This window comes from Sturnus vulgaris, chromosome 21, assembly GCF_052056855.1.
Source record: "Sturnus vulgaris isolate bStuVul1 chromosome 21, bStuVul1.hap1, whole genome shotgun sequence".
Taxonomy (NCBI): domain Eukaryota; kingdom Metazoa; phylum Chordata; class Aves; order Passeriformes; family Sturnidae; genus Sturnus; species Sturnus vulgaris.
In genome coordinates this window covers 9,715,396-9,739,465 of record NC_142263.1, presented here as the reverse complement: position 1 = coordinate 9,739,465, position 24,070 = coordinate 9,715,396, and the positions used below count along the sequence as shown (strand labels likewise).

At 43.6% G+C, this 24,070-nt stretch overlaps 1 protein-coding gene across 3 annotated transcripts in view; it reads right to left on the bottom strand.

Annotated features, from left to right (window-relative positions):
- Positions 1 to 518: 518 nt before the first annotated feature.
- Positions 519 to 24,070, bottom strand: part of AUTS2 (activator of transcription and developmental regulator AUTS2) — a 764,728-nt gene continuing 741,176 nt past the window's right edge. For all 3 annotated transcript variants that reach the window (XM_088177102.1, XM_014881474.2, XM_088177103.1), the window contains 9 exons: positions 20,026 to 20,121; positions 18,675 to 18,746; positions 17,028 to 17,057; positions 15,483 to 15,554; positions 11,763 to 11,904; positions 11,174 to 11,251; positions 9,847 to 9,930; positions 8,763 to 8,985; positions 519 to 3,670 (listed from right to left, as the gene is read on the bottom strand). In XM_088177102.1, coding sequence (XP_088033228.1) covers positions 2,431 to 3,670; positions 8,763 to 8,985; positions 9,847 to 9,930; positions 11,174 to 11,251; positions 11,763 to 11,904; positions 15,483 to 15,554; positions 17,028 to 17,057; positions 18,675 to 18,746; positions 20,026 to 20,121 — 2,037 coding nt within the window. In that variant the 3' untranslated portion in view covers positions 519 to 2,430. The remainder of the gene's footprint in view (positions 3,671 to 8,762; positions 8,986 to 9,846; positions 9,931 to 11,173; positions 11,252 to 11,762; positions 11,905 to 15,482; positions 15,555 to 17,027; positions 17,058 to 18,674; positions 18,747 to 20,025; positions 20,122 to 24,070) is intronic.

Here is a 24,070-nt window from a genome sequence, read left to right as displayed (position 1 = left end):
CATCAACAAGAGTTTGCTCAGCACCTGGGAGGACAAGGATCATAGTCTGGACAATCAAGACCACGTTTCTTCCCCCTGAAGACGCTGCCAGAGCTGTCAGGCTCCTCTAACAAGGATGAGATAAGCCTGGAAGATGATGCTCTCAATCAGACCTTGCCTCGTGGGGCTTCTCTCACTTGCTCCAGCAGTTACATCCTCCTGTGGCCATCCAGACCTGCCTTCCTTCAGTAACTCAGGTTTTTAATGATGTGCATCCAGCAGACCAAGTCTAATTCAAATCTAATCCAAGTAGGGTGTTACTCTATTTTAAAGAATCTGGACAAGCCAAGGATCTGGTCTCCTTTTTGTTTCTTTTTCCCTGATTGCTCTAACGATTTCAGTAAGATGGCTTATAAAAGCCTGCCATTTCCTTTACATTTTGAACAGCTACTCCTTCTGAACAAAACCCCACTGTTGGGAAAAAGGACTTCCTCCCCATAGCAACGATGGGGTACTGCACACAAAGAAGCACCTAGCAGTTTAGTTCACATTTTTTAATAACATGGCACAATTTACATTACACAAGTCTTCGCTGAGGAGGAAACATGCTGAAGATTGAGAGCCGCTTCACTTTTCTGTTCACATAGGATCTAGAAAGGACTTTATTACATACAGGATAAACAGCAAAAAGGTTTGTATATAACAATCTCTTTACAATACTGAAAGCTACCACTACGGTTCCAGTGTACATATTCCTCAGGGTTGGGACTTTTTTGTACTTTTCCTTTTGTTTGTTTAAAAAAAAAAAAAAAATAAAAGAAAAAGAAAAAAAAAAGAAACACTGCACAACATCTGGAGTTCACAAAAATCTGAAGCTCACAACTAAACCTTCAGTTGACTACTAAAATAGATCTCTGATCATTAGAAACAACTGTTTGTAGTTAAGTTTTTTCTTTTTTTTTCTTTTTTTTTGCCAAAACAGGGTAACAACTTCCGATAGCACTTTAATACACTAGAAGACCAATGGAACTAATTTTATTTCATACATATATTTTACAGTCCAGTAGACAAGATATTGAATTCTCTCTGATAAAGTCATATTCTCTCCAAATATTTAGACAAGAAACTTAACACATTATAAAAAAGTGTGTTATGAAAAGACAGATTTCAGAAGATTGATGCATATTTTTTTAAAAGGACCATGTTCTTCAGGTTATTTAATGTCTTCTGTGATTAGGGAACAACAAGGCTGACCTGTTAACTATTCACAGACTTTATTACCAACTGAAATACAATAAATTCCATTATGAAATCTGCAACGGAGTTCATTAATTAAACTATGGATCCACAGTGAAAACATATCCATAATTTAGAAAAGTATTCGCTTTCTTGTAGGATTTGTTTCAATGTAGCTAAAAATCACTTAACATAAAAAAATGTGTGTACAGATAAAAATGACACACTGGCAATAAAACCAGACACGAATGGCTATAAGCAGATGTTCTTCCCGAAATAAATTTGACATGTTAAGTGACAAAAGTTCTGGAAAATCTCCAGCATTTGATTATTACCGTTTAACCCAGATTAATATGACTGAAACCCAATCTGCCATGACTCCGTATCAGTGATCACAGAGCACTAACCCTGACACCATCCAAGGGACACACAGTGACCTCTGCAGCCTGATGCAAGGGCTCACACAGAAAACTACACCTCTGAAGGGCTGTTTCTTCATCAGAACAAGGGAAATAGGCTTCCATTAGAAATGAGTTTGTTCAGGGAAAATATGACTTTAATTATGTTGTGTGTTGAAAAGGCTCCTTTGAGTTATAAAGGCTTTTGTGAAAAGCCTTAAAATTCATTGCATAGTTGAAGGGGTTTAGCTGTCTATAACAATATAAGTAACACAGCATAAGCAGACTGTGTTGATCAATATTAAGTTTGCAAATAGCACAGTTTAAGAAGTATTAATGTATTATGTTACTTAATTTTATCTATTTACATTTGTACAAAGTAAAGCTTTCATCTTACCCTTTTTGCATATATGAACCATTAATCCATGAAGCAATCTTTTTACATAAATATCTACAATTGACTTCACTTCTGGTTTGAAAGAGCTTTGCAGAGTTGACATTGGTGGTGGTTTGTTTATAGTCAAATCACTCAGACTGATGTCTTGTTCTTCAGTTCAAATTCTGAAATTTTTAAACTAGAAATAAAATAGAGTAGGAGACACGAGGAACATATGGACTTGGCTAAAAGATCTGGAAAAATTCAACATATAATATACAAAAAAAATCATTTCAAAATCTTTGCACTCGGGTCTATACATATTGTACAGTGGGTCACATCCCCAGTCTGTATCAATGACTAGTAAGAAGGTCTTTATATTATGTTCATTTACAAGGTTTTTGTCCCTCTTGCTCTGGTTTTCATTGAGTCTCGCTCTGCTTATCGAGCTTCGATGTCCTTGAGGGTGTGAGAGGGAGGCCTCTCTCTCATCTCTGTGGACAGAGGAGTAGTCCTTCTGGGAGAGCCGGGCCGAGGGCCCAGCGTAGAGATGAGGGGCGGAGGGGCACTGAGAGCTGCTGTGGGGGGAGTTTTATTGAGGAGGCCGTTCTGGTGTCCCGTGGGGGGACTCACCCGGGGGTAGTGCATGCTGGGCAGTCCTGGCGTGAGCAGGCCGGGGTGGGGCAGGTGGCCGTCCAGGGCGGCGGGGTGCACCGAGTGCAGGCGCGCGTGCTCGTAGTCCTCGCGCAGCATGTGCAGCCGCTCCCGCTCGTCCAGGTGCGCGCCCCGCTCGTGCTCCCGCCGCGGGTCCACGGACAGCGGGTGGTGGTGGTGGTGGTGGTGGTTGTAGTCGTGAGGTTCCCGATCCCTGAATGACCTGTCTGCTTCGTACAACCTCGGCGTGGAGAGGCGATGGAGGGGGTCATTTCTTAGCAGAAAGTCTCTGCCCAGGGGGTCTCGCCGATGAATATCCAGCTCTCTGTAGGGATCTCTCAAGGGATCTCTCATTGGATCCCAGTGGAAAGAAGGATAGGGGAAACGTTCCCCACCAGGAATTGGGCTAATTCCCATAAAAGGGGTCATCATGCGAGTCCTGTCCAGGCCACTGATGCTGTTCATGTGATGTATACCAGTCACACCTACAGTCATGGGCATAGACACTAAAGGACTTGGATGGACATTGGATGTGGATATAGGTGGTGGCTGATCAGATGACCTATGAGTCTGAGGTCCCTCAGGCTGAACATCATGGTCTTCCTTTCGCTCTTCCTTCACCTTGACTTCGTTGCTTTTCTTCGGGTTATCATACGCCGGCTCGTTCTTCCTGTCGGCCTCGCGGTTGGAAGTGCTGTTAGGCCTGGTGCTCTCCACAACGGGGGGCCTGGCATAGGGGGAAGGAACCCTGGGCATTTGCTTAGACTCTTCCACCACTCGGCTTTCATGGCTCAGGCCTTCTTTCTCCGAAACATAGTTGTCCTTCACCTTGTGCTCTTCAACATTAATTTCCTTCCGAGATTCGGAGTGATCCCTCTCTCGTTCTTTGGGTTTCTCTTTTTCTCGAACCTCGGGGTTCAGATGGCTCCTGATCTGCTCACTTGAGCTGCGGTTATGTCCGAGGGAGTTTACTGGATGGATAGGTGCTGGCGAAGGATGGCTGGAGTGTCTTTTCTCAATGCTCTCCCTACAAGAAAGAGAAGTGTGAAATGAAGGCATGAGAAGCTCTGCAAAGAAAACAAAGCCTCAGAGTGCCTGGCTTTCTACTCGTGGCTTTGCAGAGAGCTGGTGACGTGCACCAGGAAATGCACTGTGCCTTTGGCACACCCAAAACTCCAGAAGAACATCCCATCTCTAAACCTGGCCTATTCTGTTATCTCATTGAAGCAGCAGCAGATCTCCAAAGCTGCTCTGTGAAGAATCTGATTGAGATCCAAACACTGAAGTCCACAGAAGGCTCCCATGGGAATCTAGCTCTAGGATATGTATTTCAAAGGCAACAGCCTTAAATGTTTGCAAAGAAGAGAGAAAAAAGTAAAAACATACTCATTTCATCCAAAAAGCGAGGCAATTAAATCTAAATTACACAGTTAATAGTATTCTACCTACTTCTTCTATTAAGAATATATTTGGGGAAACAGATTACTATTTTTTTCAAATTACTTTTAAAAACATTTCCAGACCTAGGTACACTAATTTCTCTCCTCTATTCTCTTCAAACGGCTAGCTTTTCAATTTACTTCTAACAATTCAATTTACTTCAAACTGAGACAAAATCTTTTCAAGTACCACCAGTACTGATGGTGCCAACCCAGGTCTCTTGACAGGAAGGCACTTCCCTGAGTGTGCAGTGACCCTCAGTGCAAGTGTTTAACAGAGCTGCCCATCACACAGGTTTTGTGCCGCCCTCCTTAGCAGAGATAAGTCTGCTCTGTCCATCCATCCTTCAGATGGCTCTGCAAACATCATGCCTGGAGTCAGCTGCTCCTGAGGTGACCAACCCTTCCCATTTCTAGGTTAAAACAAGCTCAGTGGGACAGGGCCAGTGCTATGAAGCCAGAAAACACTGTGAGTTCATTCCGTCCTTCAAACCTAGTTAACAGTGCACAAAAGACTGGGGAATTATTGTCTGGCAGTGAACAAAAATCTCAATATGGAAATGGGTTCCATACCCATTATTTTCAGGAAGTCGTGTTGACCAGCAGTTGTTATGGGCAACGCTAAGTGAAAAAGCTCTCCCATTTAAAACTAATCAAATTCACAAGGTGAATCTAATCCCTCAGTTCCAATGATTTGACCTGCTAGTAACTTCAACTGACCTCTGAGTTGGAGTCTCTCCATAAAGACAGCTCCACATATTCAGTGTTGTTTGCTGAGCATGGAAATTCTGTTTACATGTGGGATGAGGGACAATGTGCTGTTAAAAGCAAAAATTATTTATGGCCAGAAACGAAAACACAAGAAGTTCTAACATGTAAGAAAGAACTTCTTCTCATTGAGGGTGGCAGAGCACTGGAACAGGATGCCCAGGGAGGTCTCTCTGAAGACAAAACCCACCTGGCACGTTCCTGTGTCACCTGCCCTGGGTGGGGGGGTGGAGTGTATGAGCTCCAGAGGTCCCTTCCACCCCCATCATTCTGGGGTTCTGTGGAAAGGGTAAGCAGTGAGGCCTCCCTCAGCTCCAGCTGCCATGGTGTCTGTCTGGGTGTCACCTGAGGGCTGGGATGTGCCAGTGGCACTCTGGGCAAGGTGAGCAGTATTGGCTGCTGAAGGGCAGCTCAGAGGGTGACTCCAAGGTGAACACTTGCTCCTTCACCTGTACAATTTCTGCCACCCACTTTTTTTATTGAACTGTGTAGGATTTGTACCTCTAGGTACCTTTGGACAGTGAAACTGCAGCAAATGCAGAAAAAATGCCTGGGAGAAGGAAACTCTCATTCTAATGTCACCAGGTGCAACTTTTGCTGTGTCTAGACTGAACTGTTGAAACTGTCATTTCATGGGCCATGTCTGAGACACCTCCAAAGTCCAGAGTGTGACTCTTGGAAAACACTTGGAAGACAGAGCATCTGATACCAGCCCTGCCTTGTCTGCACTGTCCAGCACTTCAATGCTTGGGATCACGTGTGCCTTCATTCAGTGGGACCTGAACAGCCTGGAAATTGCATCCTGGCTCTAATTTCTCTCCACCTGCTTTCCACCAAGAACTGAGGCATTTGATTTAACAGCTTCTAGATCTGGGCACAGGGAGACCAATTCAAGGCCCTTCAGTGAAGGATTCTCAATATGAAGGTTCAATTCTTTTACTTTGCCTGGCAAACACTGGATTGCGGGCTCTGCAGTACCTAATCTTTTATTAATTTTGCTCAGGGACTAGTTCAGAGGGTACCCTTAATTGTTTTCTTTCCCTAGGAAAGCTCATTCAGTCCTTTTGTTGATATTTAATCAATTTTCCATATAATTGATATACTTTAAATGACATAGGAAATTTAGAGAAAATAACAGCTGTTTTCTGTAATTAAGGAGAAATATATGTGCAACCAAAATCACAAATTCCTTTGCCAGTGTCATCATATTCAATGACAGTATTGGTAACATCTCAAGAGGGTTCTGATTATCCAGCTCATGTCAGTGAACTGCACGTAGTCCAGTGGACAGAGAAGGAGTAACTTTTTAATCCTCAAATCTGTTAAGAGCTCCTTAAGTTGATAATATGAGAACAGCTCTAAGCCACTGCCTCCACAAAGAAGAAACCTAAAATCACATTATCCAATGAACTTATTACCAAGTAAGAGAAGTTCTGAAGCTGTGTGCTACACTGAAAAATACTGAATTTCATATGCTGAGGTGTGTGCCTCATTTATATTGACTGAAAGATCAACAGATTCTTGGTTGGTTTGGTTAAATGCTCTAGGATTGCAGATCTTTTAAACAGCACTGTGATTACACTGGAAGTGTTCAGTGGCATCTTTTAAACAAAATACTGCTGAGAAGGAACAAATCTTGTTTTTCACATTTGCTATTTTTACTGATTTTTTTTCCTAATGTTGGGCTGGAAAAAAAGAGTCTTTAAAAAACCCCTCCACAACTGCAATCAATCACAGAATCCCAGAATACCCTGAGCTGGAAGGGACATGCAATGTTCCAGGAGCAATCAGGGCTCTGCAGTGTCACTCCCAGCCAGGAAAGGGTCACTGCTGCAGTTCTGTACTCTCTGGGCTGTCTCCAGGGATTCACCTCTCTCAGTCTGGCTGGGAGGGGCTGTGGTGCACAGGCCATGCAGCTGATCCAAGAGGAGCCACCAGGGATCTCCACCCCATCCAACCTCGGCCTTAGGTGGGGAGCACCAAGCTCAGAGGGACCTTTCCACTGCAGGAATTGAATGCTTTTGGCTACCTGGGCCATTTCTGGGCTGGAAAGGTTAGACCCTTGAAGACCAGATGATTCTGATGTGAAATCAAACTTCTGGGTGTGATTCTCACCTCCTCCTGCTTGACCAAATTAATTTCAAATAGATAACAAAGCTTGGGACCTCAACTAGAAAGCTCTGTGCTCACCCCACCGGGTGCTACTGAATGGTAAGGAAGAGGTAGGAGAGGCTCTCAGCTCCTCAGACACTCTCTCCACAGGGAGCACAGCTCTGAGAAGGGATTCTCTCCTCAAACAGGCCACAGTGTGAACATGCTGTGAAGTGCAATGTCCCTGCCCACAGAGCTGGGCACAGGCAGCACTGCAGGAGTGAAACCAGGACTGCATCCACTGCAAGCTGGAATTGTGCACAACTGTGAGGGATGGATGATGCTTACTGCTAAGCTCTCAAATTATTGAAAAGAAATATGTTCTGAGCTATGATATGGAGTTCAGGCAATGCCAAAGCAGCTTGCAAGGAATGTTTTCAGTAAGGGATTTTCTTCAGCAGAACACTTCATGAGAAAACAACAAAACAGCAACCAAAATAATCACATAATTCTACAGACTACCCAGATCATAGTAACTAAAATGCTTTGCCATTCAAGCCAGTAAAGTTACTCACATGCTTAAGCCTTTTGCAGGACAGAAAACCCAATTTTTAACAGCAATTTCTTTTGAAGCATTAACATCAGACATGAAAATAATGAAGCTATGCTACCAAACAGAAAATATTCCAAATGGAAAATGTAGGTGAAAAGATCTGTAGTTCGCCTTTCTTTTAGAACAACGTAGAAAAGCTCTTACATGTAGCTTTAGAATATCTAATGTGTTAGCATAACTTCTTTTAGAAAAGGCTACTAATGCTTATCTTTGGGTTAGTGACAGAGAAGTCAGAAAAGCACATCTCCTAAATATTCTTTTAGGTTAAAATATTAGAAACAAATAGGCATTATGTAGTAAAGTAATGTGCAAACTTAACAGGAAAGCCATCAAGCCACAACTGAAAAAGCTGAAATCAGCCTCTCTCCATTTTTCAAGGAAGCCATGACACTTGCTGAATGGCAAATTCTTATAAATTTGGTACTTCAATGTTAAGAGGAATTGTTACTGCGTTAACTGAATAATGGGAACAGTCCTGACAAAAAAATAAATATGACCAGGTTTTACCTTCCATTAACCCTTCCCAGCCTGGACATGTGAGCATGCAAGTCCATGTAAAACACTGATGAGAAACTGTGTTGGAAGGTGTGCTAACAGCAGTGCAAGTGTAGGGCTTTTTTGAGGGGAAAGAAGGTGCTTTTCATGAACTGCATGCTCTGAAGCTTGCTGTGGTTTTGGCACATGACATTCCTGGTGCATTTTAGTGTTCTCATCTCACACCTTTAGCACTGGTCCCTCTGGTCAGGCCTTTTTTTGAGAAGGAAGTGTTACTTGTTTTGCAGACCAGGTCTGATTTACAAAGTTATTTTAAGTATCTGAAGGTGCAGATAAGCAGCTAGTGGACTTCAGAATCTTTTTTTCTATCCTGTCAGGCACTATCTCCACGTTAACCCTTCAAGAGACCTACGACAATGTGACCCACAAGGTAACAGTGGGTGGCTTTGATTCTATTCCCACTTGACACTGCCTGAACTGTGCTCCAGCAAAGCTCCTTCAGTGAAGCGTGCAGTGCAAGTGGGAAGAGAAACTTTGCAGAGGGGAACAGCTGGGCTGGAATCCTGCCTCTTCCGTGGTGCCACCCTGGGGACAGCTCCAGGCGTGCCTCTGGTGAAGCTCTGCGTTCACAACGTGCCAGGCTGGGGAGGGTTAAAAGCGGAACGGAGCCCCAAGCTTTGAACTAGACAATTCTTGGAAGTGTTCTTTCGTACCTTTCTTTGTCATCTTTACTAACAGATGAGTCTCGTTTATCTACATCTCTATCTCTGTCATGAGCTGCAGCAGATGAACTGCGCTCCAGCTCTCCTGGCTTCAGCCAGGGCGGAGGGGTCGGGAACGAAGGAGGAGTTCGGTGCAGTCGGTTCCAGGGCTCGTGAGGGTTGCTAAAGCTCTGCATACTGGGGCCATCCTTGTGGCCGAACATTGAGTTGGGTGCTGAAATGGTGAAGTGGAAAACAAAAAGGTTTAAGAAAAAGGTATGCTCTAGTGAAGGTACTTACCAAAATAACTTTTACAGCACTCAGAGTTAAAATGAATACATATTATTGGGAGCTGGAAAAGGAAAGGAAATTAACAGAGATTCATTAGAGGGTCTCATTCCTAAAAATGGGCAGGCATCTGACAGCTCTTTTAATTGGAAAGGGAAATGCTGTGGATAAAATTGACAAGGGATGAAGGAGTAAGATAAAAGTGACAATGATCCTTATTCCAAATGTTTTGGAGATAACAGGAAATGACCCTTACAGGGACTATAAATAATGGAACTTGTTGCGTTTGATCCTGAACCAAAATAAAATAATGTGACCAAAATCATGCCAGATTCAAAGTATGAAGAAAGAGAGTGACTTTTAAAAGGATGATTTTCTGTTACTGGCTAAATTTAGAGCGATGTTGATGACCCTGGACTAGTAAATGCAGGTTAGTGATCTTTTCCAGGCACATGGCCTGGATTACTGGTGAGAAAGGCAAAAATAAATGTCTCCATCCACAGCTCCCTAGCTGCACACATTATTTACTTCTGAACATGCAATAAAACCATGGGAAATTTCACAAACACTCCAAGGCTCTATTTTTTTTTTTAAATGAGCAATGTAATGGCAACATTTAGCACTAGGTTGAACCCAAACTATTAAGTAATTAACAGAAAACGATTTACTGACATCTGGAAAAGGTCGCTTTCTAAACTGCCATCTCTTAGTGGTAGGTGATGTAACCAAGCAGTGCAAAAGAGAGCAAACAGTCCCCTGAGAGCCCCTGCTGAGCTGCAGAGCAGCAGGGCCATGCCCAGGTACTCACTGACTGCGGGGTTCCCGAGCCCCCCGAAGGCGTTGCTGCCCACGGCGGTGAGGCCGCTGAACGACGCCGGCCGGTTGAAGGGCTCTGCAAACCAACACAAAGAGCTCAAAGCCCTGAGCCTGCCAGTCCCATCCTCCTGCACATCCCCAGCTGTGCCCAGCACTGCTGGAACAGCGGCCCCCCACACACTGCAGGGTTCTGAGGGGCTGGGACACAAAACACTGGCTTTGTTCCCGGCCACACCCATGGCATCATCTACTAAAAAACTCCCTCTTAAAGAAAATCAAGATGTTCAAATGGACGTGGTACTTCATTTGAAACCTGCAAACATCTCCAGTTTTACTTCCTTTTATTTCCTTTCTCAGGAAATGTCCCTTGCTAGTCAGACTATCATTAACTCTGGCAACTGTGCTCCAAATACCTTCAGGCCATGTCTCCTAAACCAGAGCCAGGGTATAAATAAAATGTCCTGTTCCACTGACATGGCATGCTGGCCTGAGGGTTCTGTGATTCCCTCGGAGTTTATTGCTATTACCAAACAAAAAACTAGTATGGACTGAATGCTGGAACAATTTTTTTAGTGAATGCATACAGGCAACAGGAAAATCATATAAAGCAAATTCTCACTTTATTTTGGAGCAGTCTAAGAATTTTGATGATGTCACTTCTCATAAATACCAGCACACAAAAAAAAAGAAGCCCAAAGCCAGCAAAGTGCAGAATGATAAACCTGCATTGTCTGTTTGCTGTACCAGCTGTCCTAAAAGCTTCCTCATGCAAAATAAAATGCCAATTTAAAGTCTTAGTCTTGGATGCTCCCATAAGGAGCAGATCACCTTATTAAAAAAATCAGTAAGTTAGAAAGGAAATAACAATCTGGTAACTTGGGTGGTTCTGGTTTTAAATGTGTATTCACTGATTTTCACTAACTGACATGTGAAGCCAGATGACAAGATTTTAAAGCTATTTTTCCTATTCACTTTAATGGAAAAACAGGTATCTAAGTAGGAGTTAGGAAAAGAAACATCTCTGTGATCCAAAGCCTTGCCCTTAAGGCATTTTTTGGACTGGCTTTAAGCCTAACTCCAATGAAACCCAGCCAGCCCTGTCATTCTGCTCCTCTAATGATCAGAAGTATTTCAAAACACAGTCAGTGACACTTCTCTGTGTATTTAGAATGTCTACCTGGGTAAAGACTAAAATTAAACAGCTAAAATGTGCCATTTGTAAAGGTCAATAAGCAGAATACTCAGTGTCTCCACAAGGAAGTCTGTCATTTCTCTGTCAATGTCTGAGTTTATTGCCCAGGAGCTGGGACAGGACGTACCTAAGTGAGCAGCTGGGTTGAGGAAGTTGCTGTGGTGGGGTGGTGGGCCAAAGGGGGTCCCGGCTGGATGCCCCCCACCTGCCAAAACAAAGCAAAAGGGGTCAATTGCCAGCACAGGCACAGCCAGGGACTCGCTGTGCTCTGGGCTGTCCATTCTGGAACAGCTCACTCAGCTGACATTGCTGTGCCCTGCGTGGGGCTCACAGGATCCTGTGCAAAGAGCAGCTGCTTTTCCAGACACAAATACCCCGTGAGAGGACAAGGGATGCAGGGGAATGAATGTTTCAGGTCAGAAACAAAAAGGAAATGTGTGTGAAATACAGTTTATTTCCAACATCTCATCTCCACGATGCATCAGACATCACTCTGTGAGGTAATGTTCCTTCATTTACTACCTATGCAATGTTTCAGCAGGTTGGGCTTTTTATAAAAGCATACAGAATCCTTTTTAAATATTTATCAAATAGACTAATAGCCCCTGGCATGTCTTGCAGAGAGTTCACAAGCCAAAGCATATGGGAAATTCATGGCAAGGATTAGCATTTTAATGAGCAAGGAGCAAGAAGGGGATTTCACTTTCAGTACTCACTGGCTGTGGAGAAGAGAGTTGAGGGCCGAGCCAGGTCATGGGGATGGTGGATGGCTCCAAAAAGGCTGGGGCCTGGTGGCCTGCTCAGAAATTCTGGTTTCAAGCCAAAGTCCAGCTTGTGTGGATCAGACTGCATCTGTTTCTGAAATGGAAAACAGGACTTGGAAGAGACTGTCTGAAAAGGTAATGGCAAGAGGCACTTCCAGAATGATGTGGGTAGAGCAGTTCATTCATATTGATGTTTTAACAAGAATATTGGTTTTTGGGACCCCGAGTACAGGTGCACAGCTCTTTACCTGCAAGGCAGATGTAAGGCAAAAAGGGAAAAGCTCAGGCTCCTGCATATTTCCTGCAAATTTCACCGGTGCTTTTACATATGCTCACATCCACCCCTCCAGGGTGCTCAGCACAGAGCTGTGTTCAACAACAAACATAAAACTCTCTGGAGAGGCCTCAGACACTTGCTGAGCTGCAAGGACAGGTCTGTCCCACAACAATAAATGGGAATGTCAGCTTGGCCCTGGTCCCAGGTGGGCAGGGGTGATGAAAGACCAGACATGGACACCAGAACCACTCATTTCTGAGGGAAATGCTGCATGCAGAGCATCCTCCAGTGCCCCTCAGGCTGGAACGAGGGGCTGAAAGGAACCAGAGGGCAGAGCAGGAGTGCCTGAGTCCCACTCTGACAGCTCCCACTTCACACTCAAAGTGCTGCATGTCTTTATTTACACGGTTTACAGTCAGCAGCCTCCCTTTTGTGAAGGGAATTTGCTGAGGCAGCTGCATTGTGAGTGATAAGTGCATGAAGGATGGGCTCTTCTTTGTGCCACATCCTCGTTTCAGTGGTGCCCACTTCAGTAGTTTTATAGAATGAAGGAAGAAAACCAAGTTCCCAATTACCTGTGCTGCCAGAACTCCCTAAATGCAGATTGCTGATTAATTGTGCAGGGCAGCTGAAAGGATTTATAAATGGGTAACATGGAACCAGGAGATCTTAACAGTAATTCTGGAGCAGGCTACGCTTTATAAATCAGTATTTAATACTGTGCCAGCCCCGAGTACAGACTATAACAATGATATAAATATGCATATTAAAAAGTTATGATCAAATTAATGTGCATGCCTCAGAGCTATTTTTCAAGTGATAGAAACTTGTCTGTGTAGTCATGAGAACAAAAAAAAAGGAAAAAAGAAGGAAAACAAGAAATAGAAAGGGAAACAAAGGCATTATATATGTCTGGAGATAATGATCTGCAAGAATACTTAAATTGCAAAGGTGGCCAAGTCAAGGTCACGTCTTTTAAGGAAGTAACATTGAAGTGCTTTAATAGTTAAAAGGAGTTCAGAAAATACAAATGTTTCAGTTGAAGCCTGTGTGCCAGATTTTTATGCTGTGAACTCTTTTTATTCTTTTTTAACAACCAAGTTATAAACCTCTGACAGGCATTACTCAGAATAGCAAAAGCTGGCTGAAGCTTTAATTGCAGCCATATGAATGGTGCTGCTTTAAATAACGAACAAATCTCCTGTCTGAAGAGGAACAGGAATACCATGGACATGTTAAAAGATTTCTGAATGTGTTGGTTTACCTTAAAATAGTACCAGGGAAATGGTCAGATTTCTTTTCTCCCCAGCTGCTGTTCAGGAGAGCAGCCCCTCGATGCCAATCCTTCCTAATATATTTCCAGAAAATGTGTAACACCTGAGTGTGGTGCCCACAAAAATCAATGTAAGTGTCTGTGCTGCTCTTAGATCAGGCTGTGAGGCCTTTCCTAAAGGAGAGAGGCCCAATTATGGAGCATAAATCCTCTCCTGAGCAGTGGGCAGTGCAAGCAGAGTGTAAATGTGCTCTGTGCCCTGAGCTGTTGTGCAGCCCTGTTGAATCCCTGGGGTGTGCAGAGGTTACCCAGGTCTTGCTGCAGAGGCACAGGCAGCCAAACAGCATCCTCAGCCACATGCAATTTTTCCTGAGGTCAGGAAGGTTGTGTTTTAAAGTTTCCTATCATGCCTGCTCCTTCAGTGCCTACTGCTGCCCTCTGCAAGCAATTACTGGGCCACATCATTACTGGCAGCAGTCCTGTGGCACTGCATGCAAACTGGAAATCAACCCATTTGATTCCCTGCTCTGTGGTCAGGCAGCACCTTCAGCTTGTGCAGAAGAAAAGGCACCTTCACAACCCTGGGAGTGAGTGCAAGGAGAAGGAGAAATTGTCCTGTGTGAGCCTTCAGGCACAGATTCACCTTTGTGGTCACAAGAGGAGGGGGGACATGGTTCCTGTGTACCCAGGGACACCCCAACTCTCCTTATTGACCAGACAGACTTCTCAATTATTCTTGAAAATATCATGCACAGCCTCAAAAACTCGAGAAACATCCTGTCATGTGCTTGGGTTTTTTGGATTTTTTTTAACATGCAAGATAGAAAAGTATGAGGTAAAAGAATGGCTGCATGAAAATGGCATTTGCTGTGAGTTATAAATATACTGGTTTGACCTCTCTTTGAATATCAAATCAAGGAAAATTCAAGGGACATAGATAGCATGGGAATAATAATTTCATTTCAAGAAAATACCTTTTCAATAAAATAAAAAAAGGACATATAACTCTCTAGGTCTATAATCTTGTCTTTTTTGATAATGGGAAGATGAATGAAGATCACTAGCAGGGGAAACATAAGGAAGCAGAGAAGAGAGATATGTCTGCTGCAGCAAATTAACCTGTCAACCTTGTTTAAAAGGGTTATTTTTAAACTCTATTAGCTGCAGGTTTTCATAGCTGTTCAACATCTTCATATTCTTATAGCAATACCCTACACAATTCAAGTGCATACACAGACTGCAAAGTACTAAAGATTTCCTGGTAATTTTAGTTTCTAACACAAGCTATTGATTCCTGAAGTATAAGCAGTGAAGAACAGCAACCATTCCTGACTTACTGAAAAACTTTAGGAGCAACACAGGATCTTTAAGTGATGAGTACAGTGAAAACCATAAAGGGAAAGAAACTTTCCCAGAGTCCATGTGCAGTGGAAATTGATTTATAGTAAGAATGGAAAACTGCCCATGGAAAACTTCACCCTTGAAGTCTCAGAGCTTGAAAAATAATCAAGACAGGATTTCCATCCCCTAACCTTCAGTGCAGTGAGGCAGTGTCTGATAACACAACATCCTCTGAGAGGCTGTGCCTACCTGGGCAGCCCTGACACATCCAGGTGCCACCCTCCAGCTGTGAGGGGCTGTGAAGGCTGAGGGGAGCCTGTGCAGCCACACTGGGTAAAGCATCCCAGGCACAGGAGAAATCTTCCTGCACCCTCTCCTGCCCATGAACATTAATAAGAGGAAGTGGATACACATGCCTAGTGTCTCCAGAAAAAAATTCCACTTGATATGTCAGTGTCCTCAGCCATAAATAAACAAACAACCAAATAAATAAATAAATAAAAGCCACCTTGTAGCTCAGCTCCATTTCACCTCTCCTAGCTCCAAAGCTGTAGCTATTACCCAGGATCTGCTGTCCTGGCTCCAGCACATGCCAGACACTCTGCTGAGACTCTGCCTTTAGCTTTTCATCCTTACACCAACTCTCTCTGCTCAATGCTGTGTATGTTACTTTAGCAAGGCACTGGCCATGGCACAGCAGTGCCCAGGTGAGAGCCAACCCTTGGTGTCTGAGCTCTGCTCTGTGCCCTCCACCCCCAGTCCAGGCTGCCCAGGCACTGACCTTGACTTTCTGTTGGTGGTGGTAGATCTGCCAGGCGATGTGAACATGCATAGCACACCACTTGCCAGGTTTCTGCAAAAACAAGACATGAATCAGTAACTTCCAAAAATCTGTGCTGCTTTATTCTATTTCTAGAATAAAACAGACCCTGAACCTGGTTTGGTCTGGGGGATCCCCAAGCCATGATTACTGAAATCAAAGGCTTCCCTCTCCATCCTTCTGGAAAACCAGAATTGGAAATACTTGTCCCTTGCTAGGGAATTTATCTGGCTATCCATGAATGTTCCAGTTGGACACACTCCTGTAATCCTCTGATGCCACTGGCTGAGAGTGCAGCTTTGCTGCTGAAAGATGGGAAGCTGTGCCCCAGTCAGCAGCTGTCCTGCACAGCTGGACTGTTCACAGCTGCACACTCAGGTCATTTCCACAAATGCTAGGATTGGCATTTCCACCAAAAGATGAAAATGGACGTGGTTTAAAAGGTCACTCTGGTTTTCAAAATTCATCTGACTCCCTCATTTATTGCTGGTCTGTCCCTCTAAGACTTCAGCTCATAAATGTACTGAAAACACTGGAGGTCACTCAATTCACTCTGGGGGGGTCTTGGCATCCTCCCTGTCCCCCCGAGGCACAGGGAGGAGAGAGGGAGGCAAGAACCAGAGTGCTTGTTAGGCTCCTGTTGAGCTTGTACTCCATTTCCAGCACAGCTGGAGACTGTCTGAAAAACTCTCATTTTAGAGATACTTTCTCCCATTTTGTTACTTAGGGGTCTGTAGTTACCTACACAACTAATGACTCCTACAGATGTAAAAATTATCACAGAAATTCAAGAGTCTCCTTAAGCTACTTGTGAATTAAATATTTCACAAACTACGGTACATGGTCTCCCTTCTATGTCTAGCTGTGTATCAACCAATAATTAAATCATAAAAAACATAAACTCTATCTCACAGACATGCTATCCTAGACTCAAGCCTTTTGCTAATTTGCAAAAATTGGCTGTGCTAGTGATTTAGTAACTTCACTAAATCAAAATCTAGCTTGAATATGCTGAAAAATTAATGAAAACCCCTTTTGGATGAGTGATGGACTGGATCTTTAGATCCTTATTTCTAAAATATTCTGTGTTTTAAGTGGATTGTCTGTCTACAGTGGACAGTGAGATACCTGGGACATAGTACACTAAATAGCACTGAAAACACACAGTAAAATAATAAAGCAAACTCCCTCAGAGTACAGTGAAATAACAGGGAATCACTGCCAGGATCTCTAGGATTTGCCCCAGGAAACCATGATGGAAGGATCATCAATATTTAACTTCAAGTATTCACGTGAGGGGTTGCATGAGAAGAGCAAAACTTCCAACTGTGAAACTCTGCCTTGTCCTTGAGTGATCAGGAGCTGCAGGAGTGCCCATGCCCTCCCCAAAAGCAGGGCAGAACTGCCCAGGTGACACTTGGCAGCTCTCATTTGGAATTATTCCGTGCTGCAACCTGGTGGGACTGAGTTGAGCTTGACAAACAGGAGCACAGGAAGATTTCTTACCCTCAACATGGGCCTGAACGGATCTGTCAACTGTGAAGAAGAAATGACAGCTTGGTTACACGCCTGTCACTCAAACAATTGCTCTAATTAACAAATCTGTATTGCTTCATTAAGAGATGAAATTAAAATGTTACAATTTTACTTTCAAATGAAGCCCTTTTGGATAATAATTAGTCCTGAGCCTCCATCTCCGTGCTGTCCCCTCCCCCTGGCTGTGGCACCTGAGTGGTGACAAGCAGCTCCACCAGGCTCTCACGGAGCTCTGGCCCCTGGCAGCAGCAGCAATTTGTTGATTTAATGCTGCAGAAATGGCTGGTTAACTGCACTGATGGAGGCACAGATCTGTCCTTTGGGCAAACTCCTGCTCTCATCTTTCAGAGCTCCTCAGCTCATGGCAAGGCTGGATAATGGGCAGGGCTGGATCCCACGGAGGGATGGGATGGCTGGAATGGGGGTCAGCCATGCCCTGCACACCAGCAGTGTGCCCACCCACCAGCCAAGGTCATGGCCTTGTGCCTCACTGCTGCCCGAGCTCTTCTCTGGCATAAATGAGCTTTGCCTTAATTATTTTCACACTGAAACAGATGTTGGTAAACAGGACTCATATAAAAACCCAATTTTCTCATTTTTATTTTTGATGTGGCCAGTCGGGGTTTATTTTGGAGTAAATTATTCTCTTTCTTATTCCCCTTTTTTTTGCTCATATTTCATTAATAAATGCTGGGAAATAATTCCATTTATTGGATACTGCTCATTTGTTTTGGATTTTGTGTTTTGAAATGCAATACTAGAGGAGATTTATAGGTGCAGAAGGTACTTAGCAGACGCAGTGATGGCACAATGCATCATCTTGAAATAATCGAAACTCACTCCCAGTTGAAAGGAAACATAAAGTTAAATGACTTCCTGATGGGAGGCTCTGGTTATCTCTGCACTTAGATAAACAAAACAGAAATGTGGTTCCTTTTGGTGTAAAGCTCAACCTCAGCTGCACTGCTGAGCAACCCCAAGTACTGGAACTTGGCCCAATGCAAAGACAACAGCTCTGGAAGTTCAGCCATGCCACAACTGGGGATTTTAGGGAGAGCTCCTCAGTGCTTTTGTCTGAGAGCTCTACTAAAAATATTTGAGTGTGAAGTTCCTCATGGAAATAATGGCCATGAATTCAAACACACCAACAACCCTTGGGCAGAGGGACAGTGTGCTGAGGCAATAAATGCTGTTCACATCCGCTGGAACTGAGAAATCCAGAGGCACCAAAGTGATCAATAAAGTGCATCTGGATTTCACTGGGCAATCAATGCTACAGTAAGCCAGGGAATAGCTGTCATTACCCACATTAAAAACAATTACAGAGTACAAACACAAATCTTGGGGAGGTTTGTACGTTTTCTACATTGAATTGGACTTTTATGCCTTTACCCCTGGGCCTAGGGGAAGAGAGCTGCCAGCAAGGACAGAGCTCTGCCTTGCACAGGGGCTGAGTCAAATGTTCCCACAGAACTTCTGCAGCCACCCTGATGAAACAGCTCAGACAGCTTTGGTTTCAGGGTGTTAATTTGGACATACTGAAGATGGCAGTTCTAGCATTCAAGGTTTTCAGGAGGAACAGATTTACTTGAGAAAATGAAAACAATTTTTACAGACCCGTGGATCCTTCTGTAGAAGGGTATGTGGGACCGTTCCAGGTCTGGCTGCAACATCAATAGGATTGGAAGTCTGGAAATTCCACAAGGAGAGACAACATTAATGAGCTGCAAAACAGTAACAATGCCTACAAGCAACACAATGTGCAAAATAATAGTTCTTTATCCTTACATTGTCTAAGCAATGGAGATAAACTTTTTATAATGGAAAGAAGAATCATTATAATCCAGACAGGAATATGAGTATTATTATCTCCATATCCACACTTTGATTGTCCACCAACTTCCCATTACTTCAATCAAAACCACTGAGGGAACAGTGACTGTTTTAACTGGGAAATCTTCTAATGTGTAAAACCTGGTTAGGAACACATTCATGACACAGCATCAGAAGCAGCATTTGGAGGACCCAGCCCCTGCTCTGCTGATTATCAGTGATGCATTCAGCACACAGAGCATCACTGCACAAGGACCTCCACTCCATCCACAAGGACTGCCATAATATGGATATCAGGAAAATATCCAGATGGAAAAAATTAAAGCCCTTCCCATTATTTGAATGTAAATAGTCAGTTAATAAAATGCAGTTTTGTGGGGAAAAAAAACCAACCCAAACAAAAAATCCAAAAAAACCCCCAACCCCTTTATATTTAGACAGAGCTTGTTCCTATGTCAAAATGAAGAAAATAGAAATCAGCTCCAGCATAACTAACAATTAAATAAGAGAGCTGTTAACAGTCTGATTACCATACAGACGAAGAATCCCACTAATGAACTGCAATTTACATATTCAGTCATTAGAGTGGATGGGCCAATTTAAGGAAGAAGGTGTCTCCTCTGCAGAAATTCCACTCCTGATTTCAGTCTTTAGCTGCAAGGACTACAGACTGACTTCCTCCCACTGATAAAGTGACTCCATGAAAACAAAACAGAAAAGCCCTGAACTTGCCACATTTCTCTCCCCCAGCTATCACCCATGAGGAAAGCCAAATCAGTGTTCTGCACCATGCTGGAACTGGGAGATAATTATGAAAATGAATAAACAATAATGAGCACCATTTCTTAAAATCCATGACCTTTCATTAATGCACACTATCTCAGAACTAATTACATTGCTTCTAAAGTTAACTACATCATTATATAAATAATTTTTTTTAAAGTTTGTAGATGTATCTGAACCTAATGAGAAGTAACTTCTCTTTGTGGCAAATTTGGAAAAAGGCAACTGTCCCTTGTGGAATGAAGCTGTAAGTCAGAGCTCAGCTGCTCCAGGATGTGAACCCCGTGCTAACCCCAGCCCTGCCCTGGCTCCCAGGGTGTATCTGAGCAGTACCAGGGAATTCCTGTCTTACCTTGGGCTGGAAAGCTCCTTGCAGCGAGCCAAAGGGACCAGTGGGAGGGATCATGGGAGGAATACCTGATACAGCTGGAGGATAGGAGTGAAACAGCTGCAACACAAAGAGAAGAACATCAACACTGGGTCACCACCAGCACAGGCTGCTGAGGACGACACAGAGAGCATTCCTGCAGAACAGTAGGAAAATGTTACATGGAAAAAACTGAGAAGCATTGAAGTGATCTCATTGCAACAATGTTAGTTAAAGCAGTCGATGGGATGTTCACAGATGTCATGAGATTTAGAGCTTAAAAGCAGTTCCAAAATCAGACAGCCAGTAACCTGGACCTGCCTTGGGCCAGCAGAGCATAAGGGAGATGTTTGCTCCTCAATTATTAATTTTTAAATTGGAGAGAGGTTTTAAATGGTTTCAGTCTGTGATTCGTTTCAAGAGAAAAGGCAGAATCCTGAGCTGAATGAGACTCAGAAATCTCCTGTTTAAGTGGAAAAAACCCTTACGAGTTCTAGGATATTGTATCATTAAAACTCCATTAGTAGGTTGGGATTTTAATGGTATCTGTAGGAAATGAGGAAAATATGCACAATTCTTACTTCATTAGCCTGTCTGAGAGGATATCCTGCCACATCTAATATTAGCAGACAGACAATCTGATTTGTTAAAGATTAGTATTTAAACAAAATGTTAAGGCAAAAGCTCCCAATAATATATGGAAGTTTTTTTATAAAGAAAGACTGCTCAGCACAAAAACGTGCCCATCTCCACTGACCTCCCTGACCCCAGTGCTCTGTCCTAAGGGAATTTGGGAAAAAACGAGAGCCTGCTCTGTGCTAATGCAGACAAACACAAGGGAAACAAGCAGGTAAATGAAACAAATAAATTGTTCCCTGGGAGGGTGGGGGGGCCCAGAGAAGCTGTGGCTGCCTCTGGATCCCTGGAAGTGTCCCAGGCCAGGCTGGACTGGGCTTGGAGCAGCCTGGGATAGAGGAAGGTGTCCCTGCCCATGGCAGGGGTGGAAGAGATGGTTTTTAACATCCCTTCCAGCCCAACCCACTCTGTGATTCCATGATAAACCATCACATCCCAATCTGCCCTTGTCTCTGTGCTCTGCTGGTGAACCTTTGGCTCTTGCTGTGACAAACTCTCCCATTTCCATGAAAATGCTGCTATCACACACCAAACTGCTTCCTGGCAGGAGTCAGGGATTCAAAGCATCACACTCCAAACCCATTCTCAGCATGAAACCTCTGGATTTCAGAGGGGATGGATCTAAGAGGAGATGGATCTAGGAGAGGATGGATCTAGGAGGGGATGGATCTAGGAAGGGATGGATCTAGGAGAGAATGGATCAAAGAGGGGATGGATCAAGGAGGGGATGGATCTAAGAGAGGATAGCTGCCAGCTCCACTGGAATTGCCACCCAAAAACCTTAAAGGGTTCTCTGGCTGAGACCAATTCCCCTCTGACCACGGCTGAGCAAAGTTAAACTACTGTATGCTACTTTTAAGATCAAAATAAATGAGTTAATGGCCAATTGAACAGAAGCAGGACTGGGCAAAGTCAAAGACTGGACATGAGGGGTGGGAAAACACTGAGCAAATCCCATCCCAGAGTAAATCAGTACCACAAAGTTGTGATGGATTTGGATATGCCAGGCATACATGTGTGCTTTTCTTCATCATTTTTTCCTCCCACTAGCTTATCTTACAAGGTCATTTATCCATATTGTATTTACTGAAAGCTGAGAAAACATTTCAGAGGTATCAGAAGATTTTCTCACTTTAAAAGCCTGGTATTGAACCTCCATTCATGTTGCTGCTGTTGTTTTTAATTCTATTTAATTTGGACCTACTCCATCCAATGGTGCAGAAAACATTTTGAGATTAGTTGATACTGAACTGCAGACATTTGAGAAACCATTAAGACACATTTGTCCTCATTTACAATAACTTTTAATGAGTAAAATGTGCTTTAAATTCTCCAGTGTCTTCTGTCTTTAATTCTCTGTGTAATGGACTAATTCAAAGTGATAGGAAAAGATGTAATACTTTATATTCTATTGGCTATGGCTAATAATACAGAATTCTTCCCTCAGTTTTATAACAAGTGGTAAGTTAATTAAACGTGACCTTTCCTCAAGGTCAGAATTATTAATAAAATATAAATAGTTTATCTCCATGATTAATTTGTATCAGTTAAATTCCTCCAGCTTTCAGAATCCTCCTTTCATAGTCAAGTGCTTCCTTCTTCCCAAGTATTCCTTCTCTTTTGAGCAGCAGTCTTCCCTTCCAGCTTTCCCTGGGGAAACATGCAGTGACCACAGCATCCCTTGGCCAGGTGTACGTGATGCTAAACTAGACCTGGCAGCTGCTGCAGGTAAAAGCAAAGCCTCACTGTGCTAAAAGAGAAGAAATAACACTGATTTACAACTCAACATTAGCTTCTATGTGAGTTGCACTCCCTGTTCCAAAGCAGATGGATTTTAAGTCTCAATCAGAACCTGTTCTACAAAGTTCACCCACACTCACTGCCAACTTAAGGCTATCTGAATTCCAGGTGTGGATCTACAGTGGAAGCTGCTGTCCTTTGGAACAGCTCTGTGGAAGTGCCACATTCTGACACTATTTGTATTTCTCCTGCCCTGTGAGTGTGTCCCCTGCGCAGTTAAGGGACAGCTCCCATTCCCTGAGCCCTGACCAGTCCCAGGGGAGGGACCAGGGGACACCTGGCTGGCCTGGCCTGGCTGGGGGGGACCAGGGGACACCTGGCTGGCCTGGCCTGGCTGGGTCACAGTCAGTCTGTTACCTGACACCACGGGCATCCCCTGGGAGCAGCTGCTCAGTGTCCCACAGTGACCATGGGGCAGCCCCTTCCCAAGGACAGGAGGGACCAGATCCATGCCTTGGCCCCAGCACAGCTCCCTGGCTGAAGGAGCACAGCATGGAGCTTTCCTCATGTTAAAGGGGGTGAGGCCATAACCTCTGCAATCCAGGCAACTCCCAGATTTCCAAAAGATTATTTCACTGAATGTGAACAGCAGGTACAGCTGGAGACTTCTGAAATGCTTCCTGTCCTATAGTGCCAACTTCTGTGCTTGATTTGTCTAAAATCCATGTGCTGTCTCCTAATTCCGTGTTCCTGCTGGAATCCAGAGGCCACACTGATGATAATCTATCTCTAGAACCCATGTGAAGCTCAGCAAATCAGAGTGCAATTTAACACTGGTGCAGATGAGCAGCAGTGCCCTCTGGAGTGGAAGTGGCAATGTTTGCCCAGTGCTCCTGGAGCTCTGAGCCTGCAAACACTGAGTCCCAGCTACTCAAATGAGGTGCCAGACAAGGATAGGACTGCTCAGGGGCAGGACAGGCTATGAGCAGGGGTTGTGTTTAATCCAGACATCATTGTCTTAACCAGTTTTTTTTGCCCAGTTCCACTTCTAAGCAAAACCAACACATAAAGCCAAATGCTCTGCGGATTTCTGAGTGCTGATGCAGTACTCCTTCTCTCATCAAAATATTGCTCTTGGATTAAGAAACTCTTGCCAGACACCTGCCTCTGCTAATAGGATGAAGAAAATACAACCCAGAGTTCAGCAGCAAATCAATCAGTGGATTTAAACCCTTAGGAACAGAAGCTTTACATTTAACTAGAATTTTAAAAATCAGTTCATCTTGATAAGTAACATTTTTGGTAGCTTAGGTAAACACATCTAGTGCATAGCTGGATTCATGTTGCTGTCATCAAACAGAGCTTTCAAAACATAACAAGCCCAGTGGATCAGATGAGCCTTTGAAATCTGAATAGTAAGACAGGTTTTCAGATTTTATCAAACAAAATATGATAGATTGGGAAAACTATTAGATTATCTATCCCTGAAGGATTTTTCTGATAGTTTGTCAGTTCATTTTGAGTTCCTTAGCAAAAATATCAGCCCAAGGGTTTGTGGCACAACTGAAACACCGAGATGGAATCACTGCTCTCTCCTGCTTCATGGAACAGCCAGCTCTTCTGTCTCATCTTTTCACATCAAACCTGGCTCCAA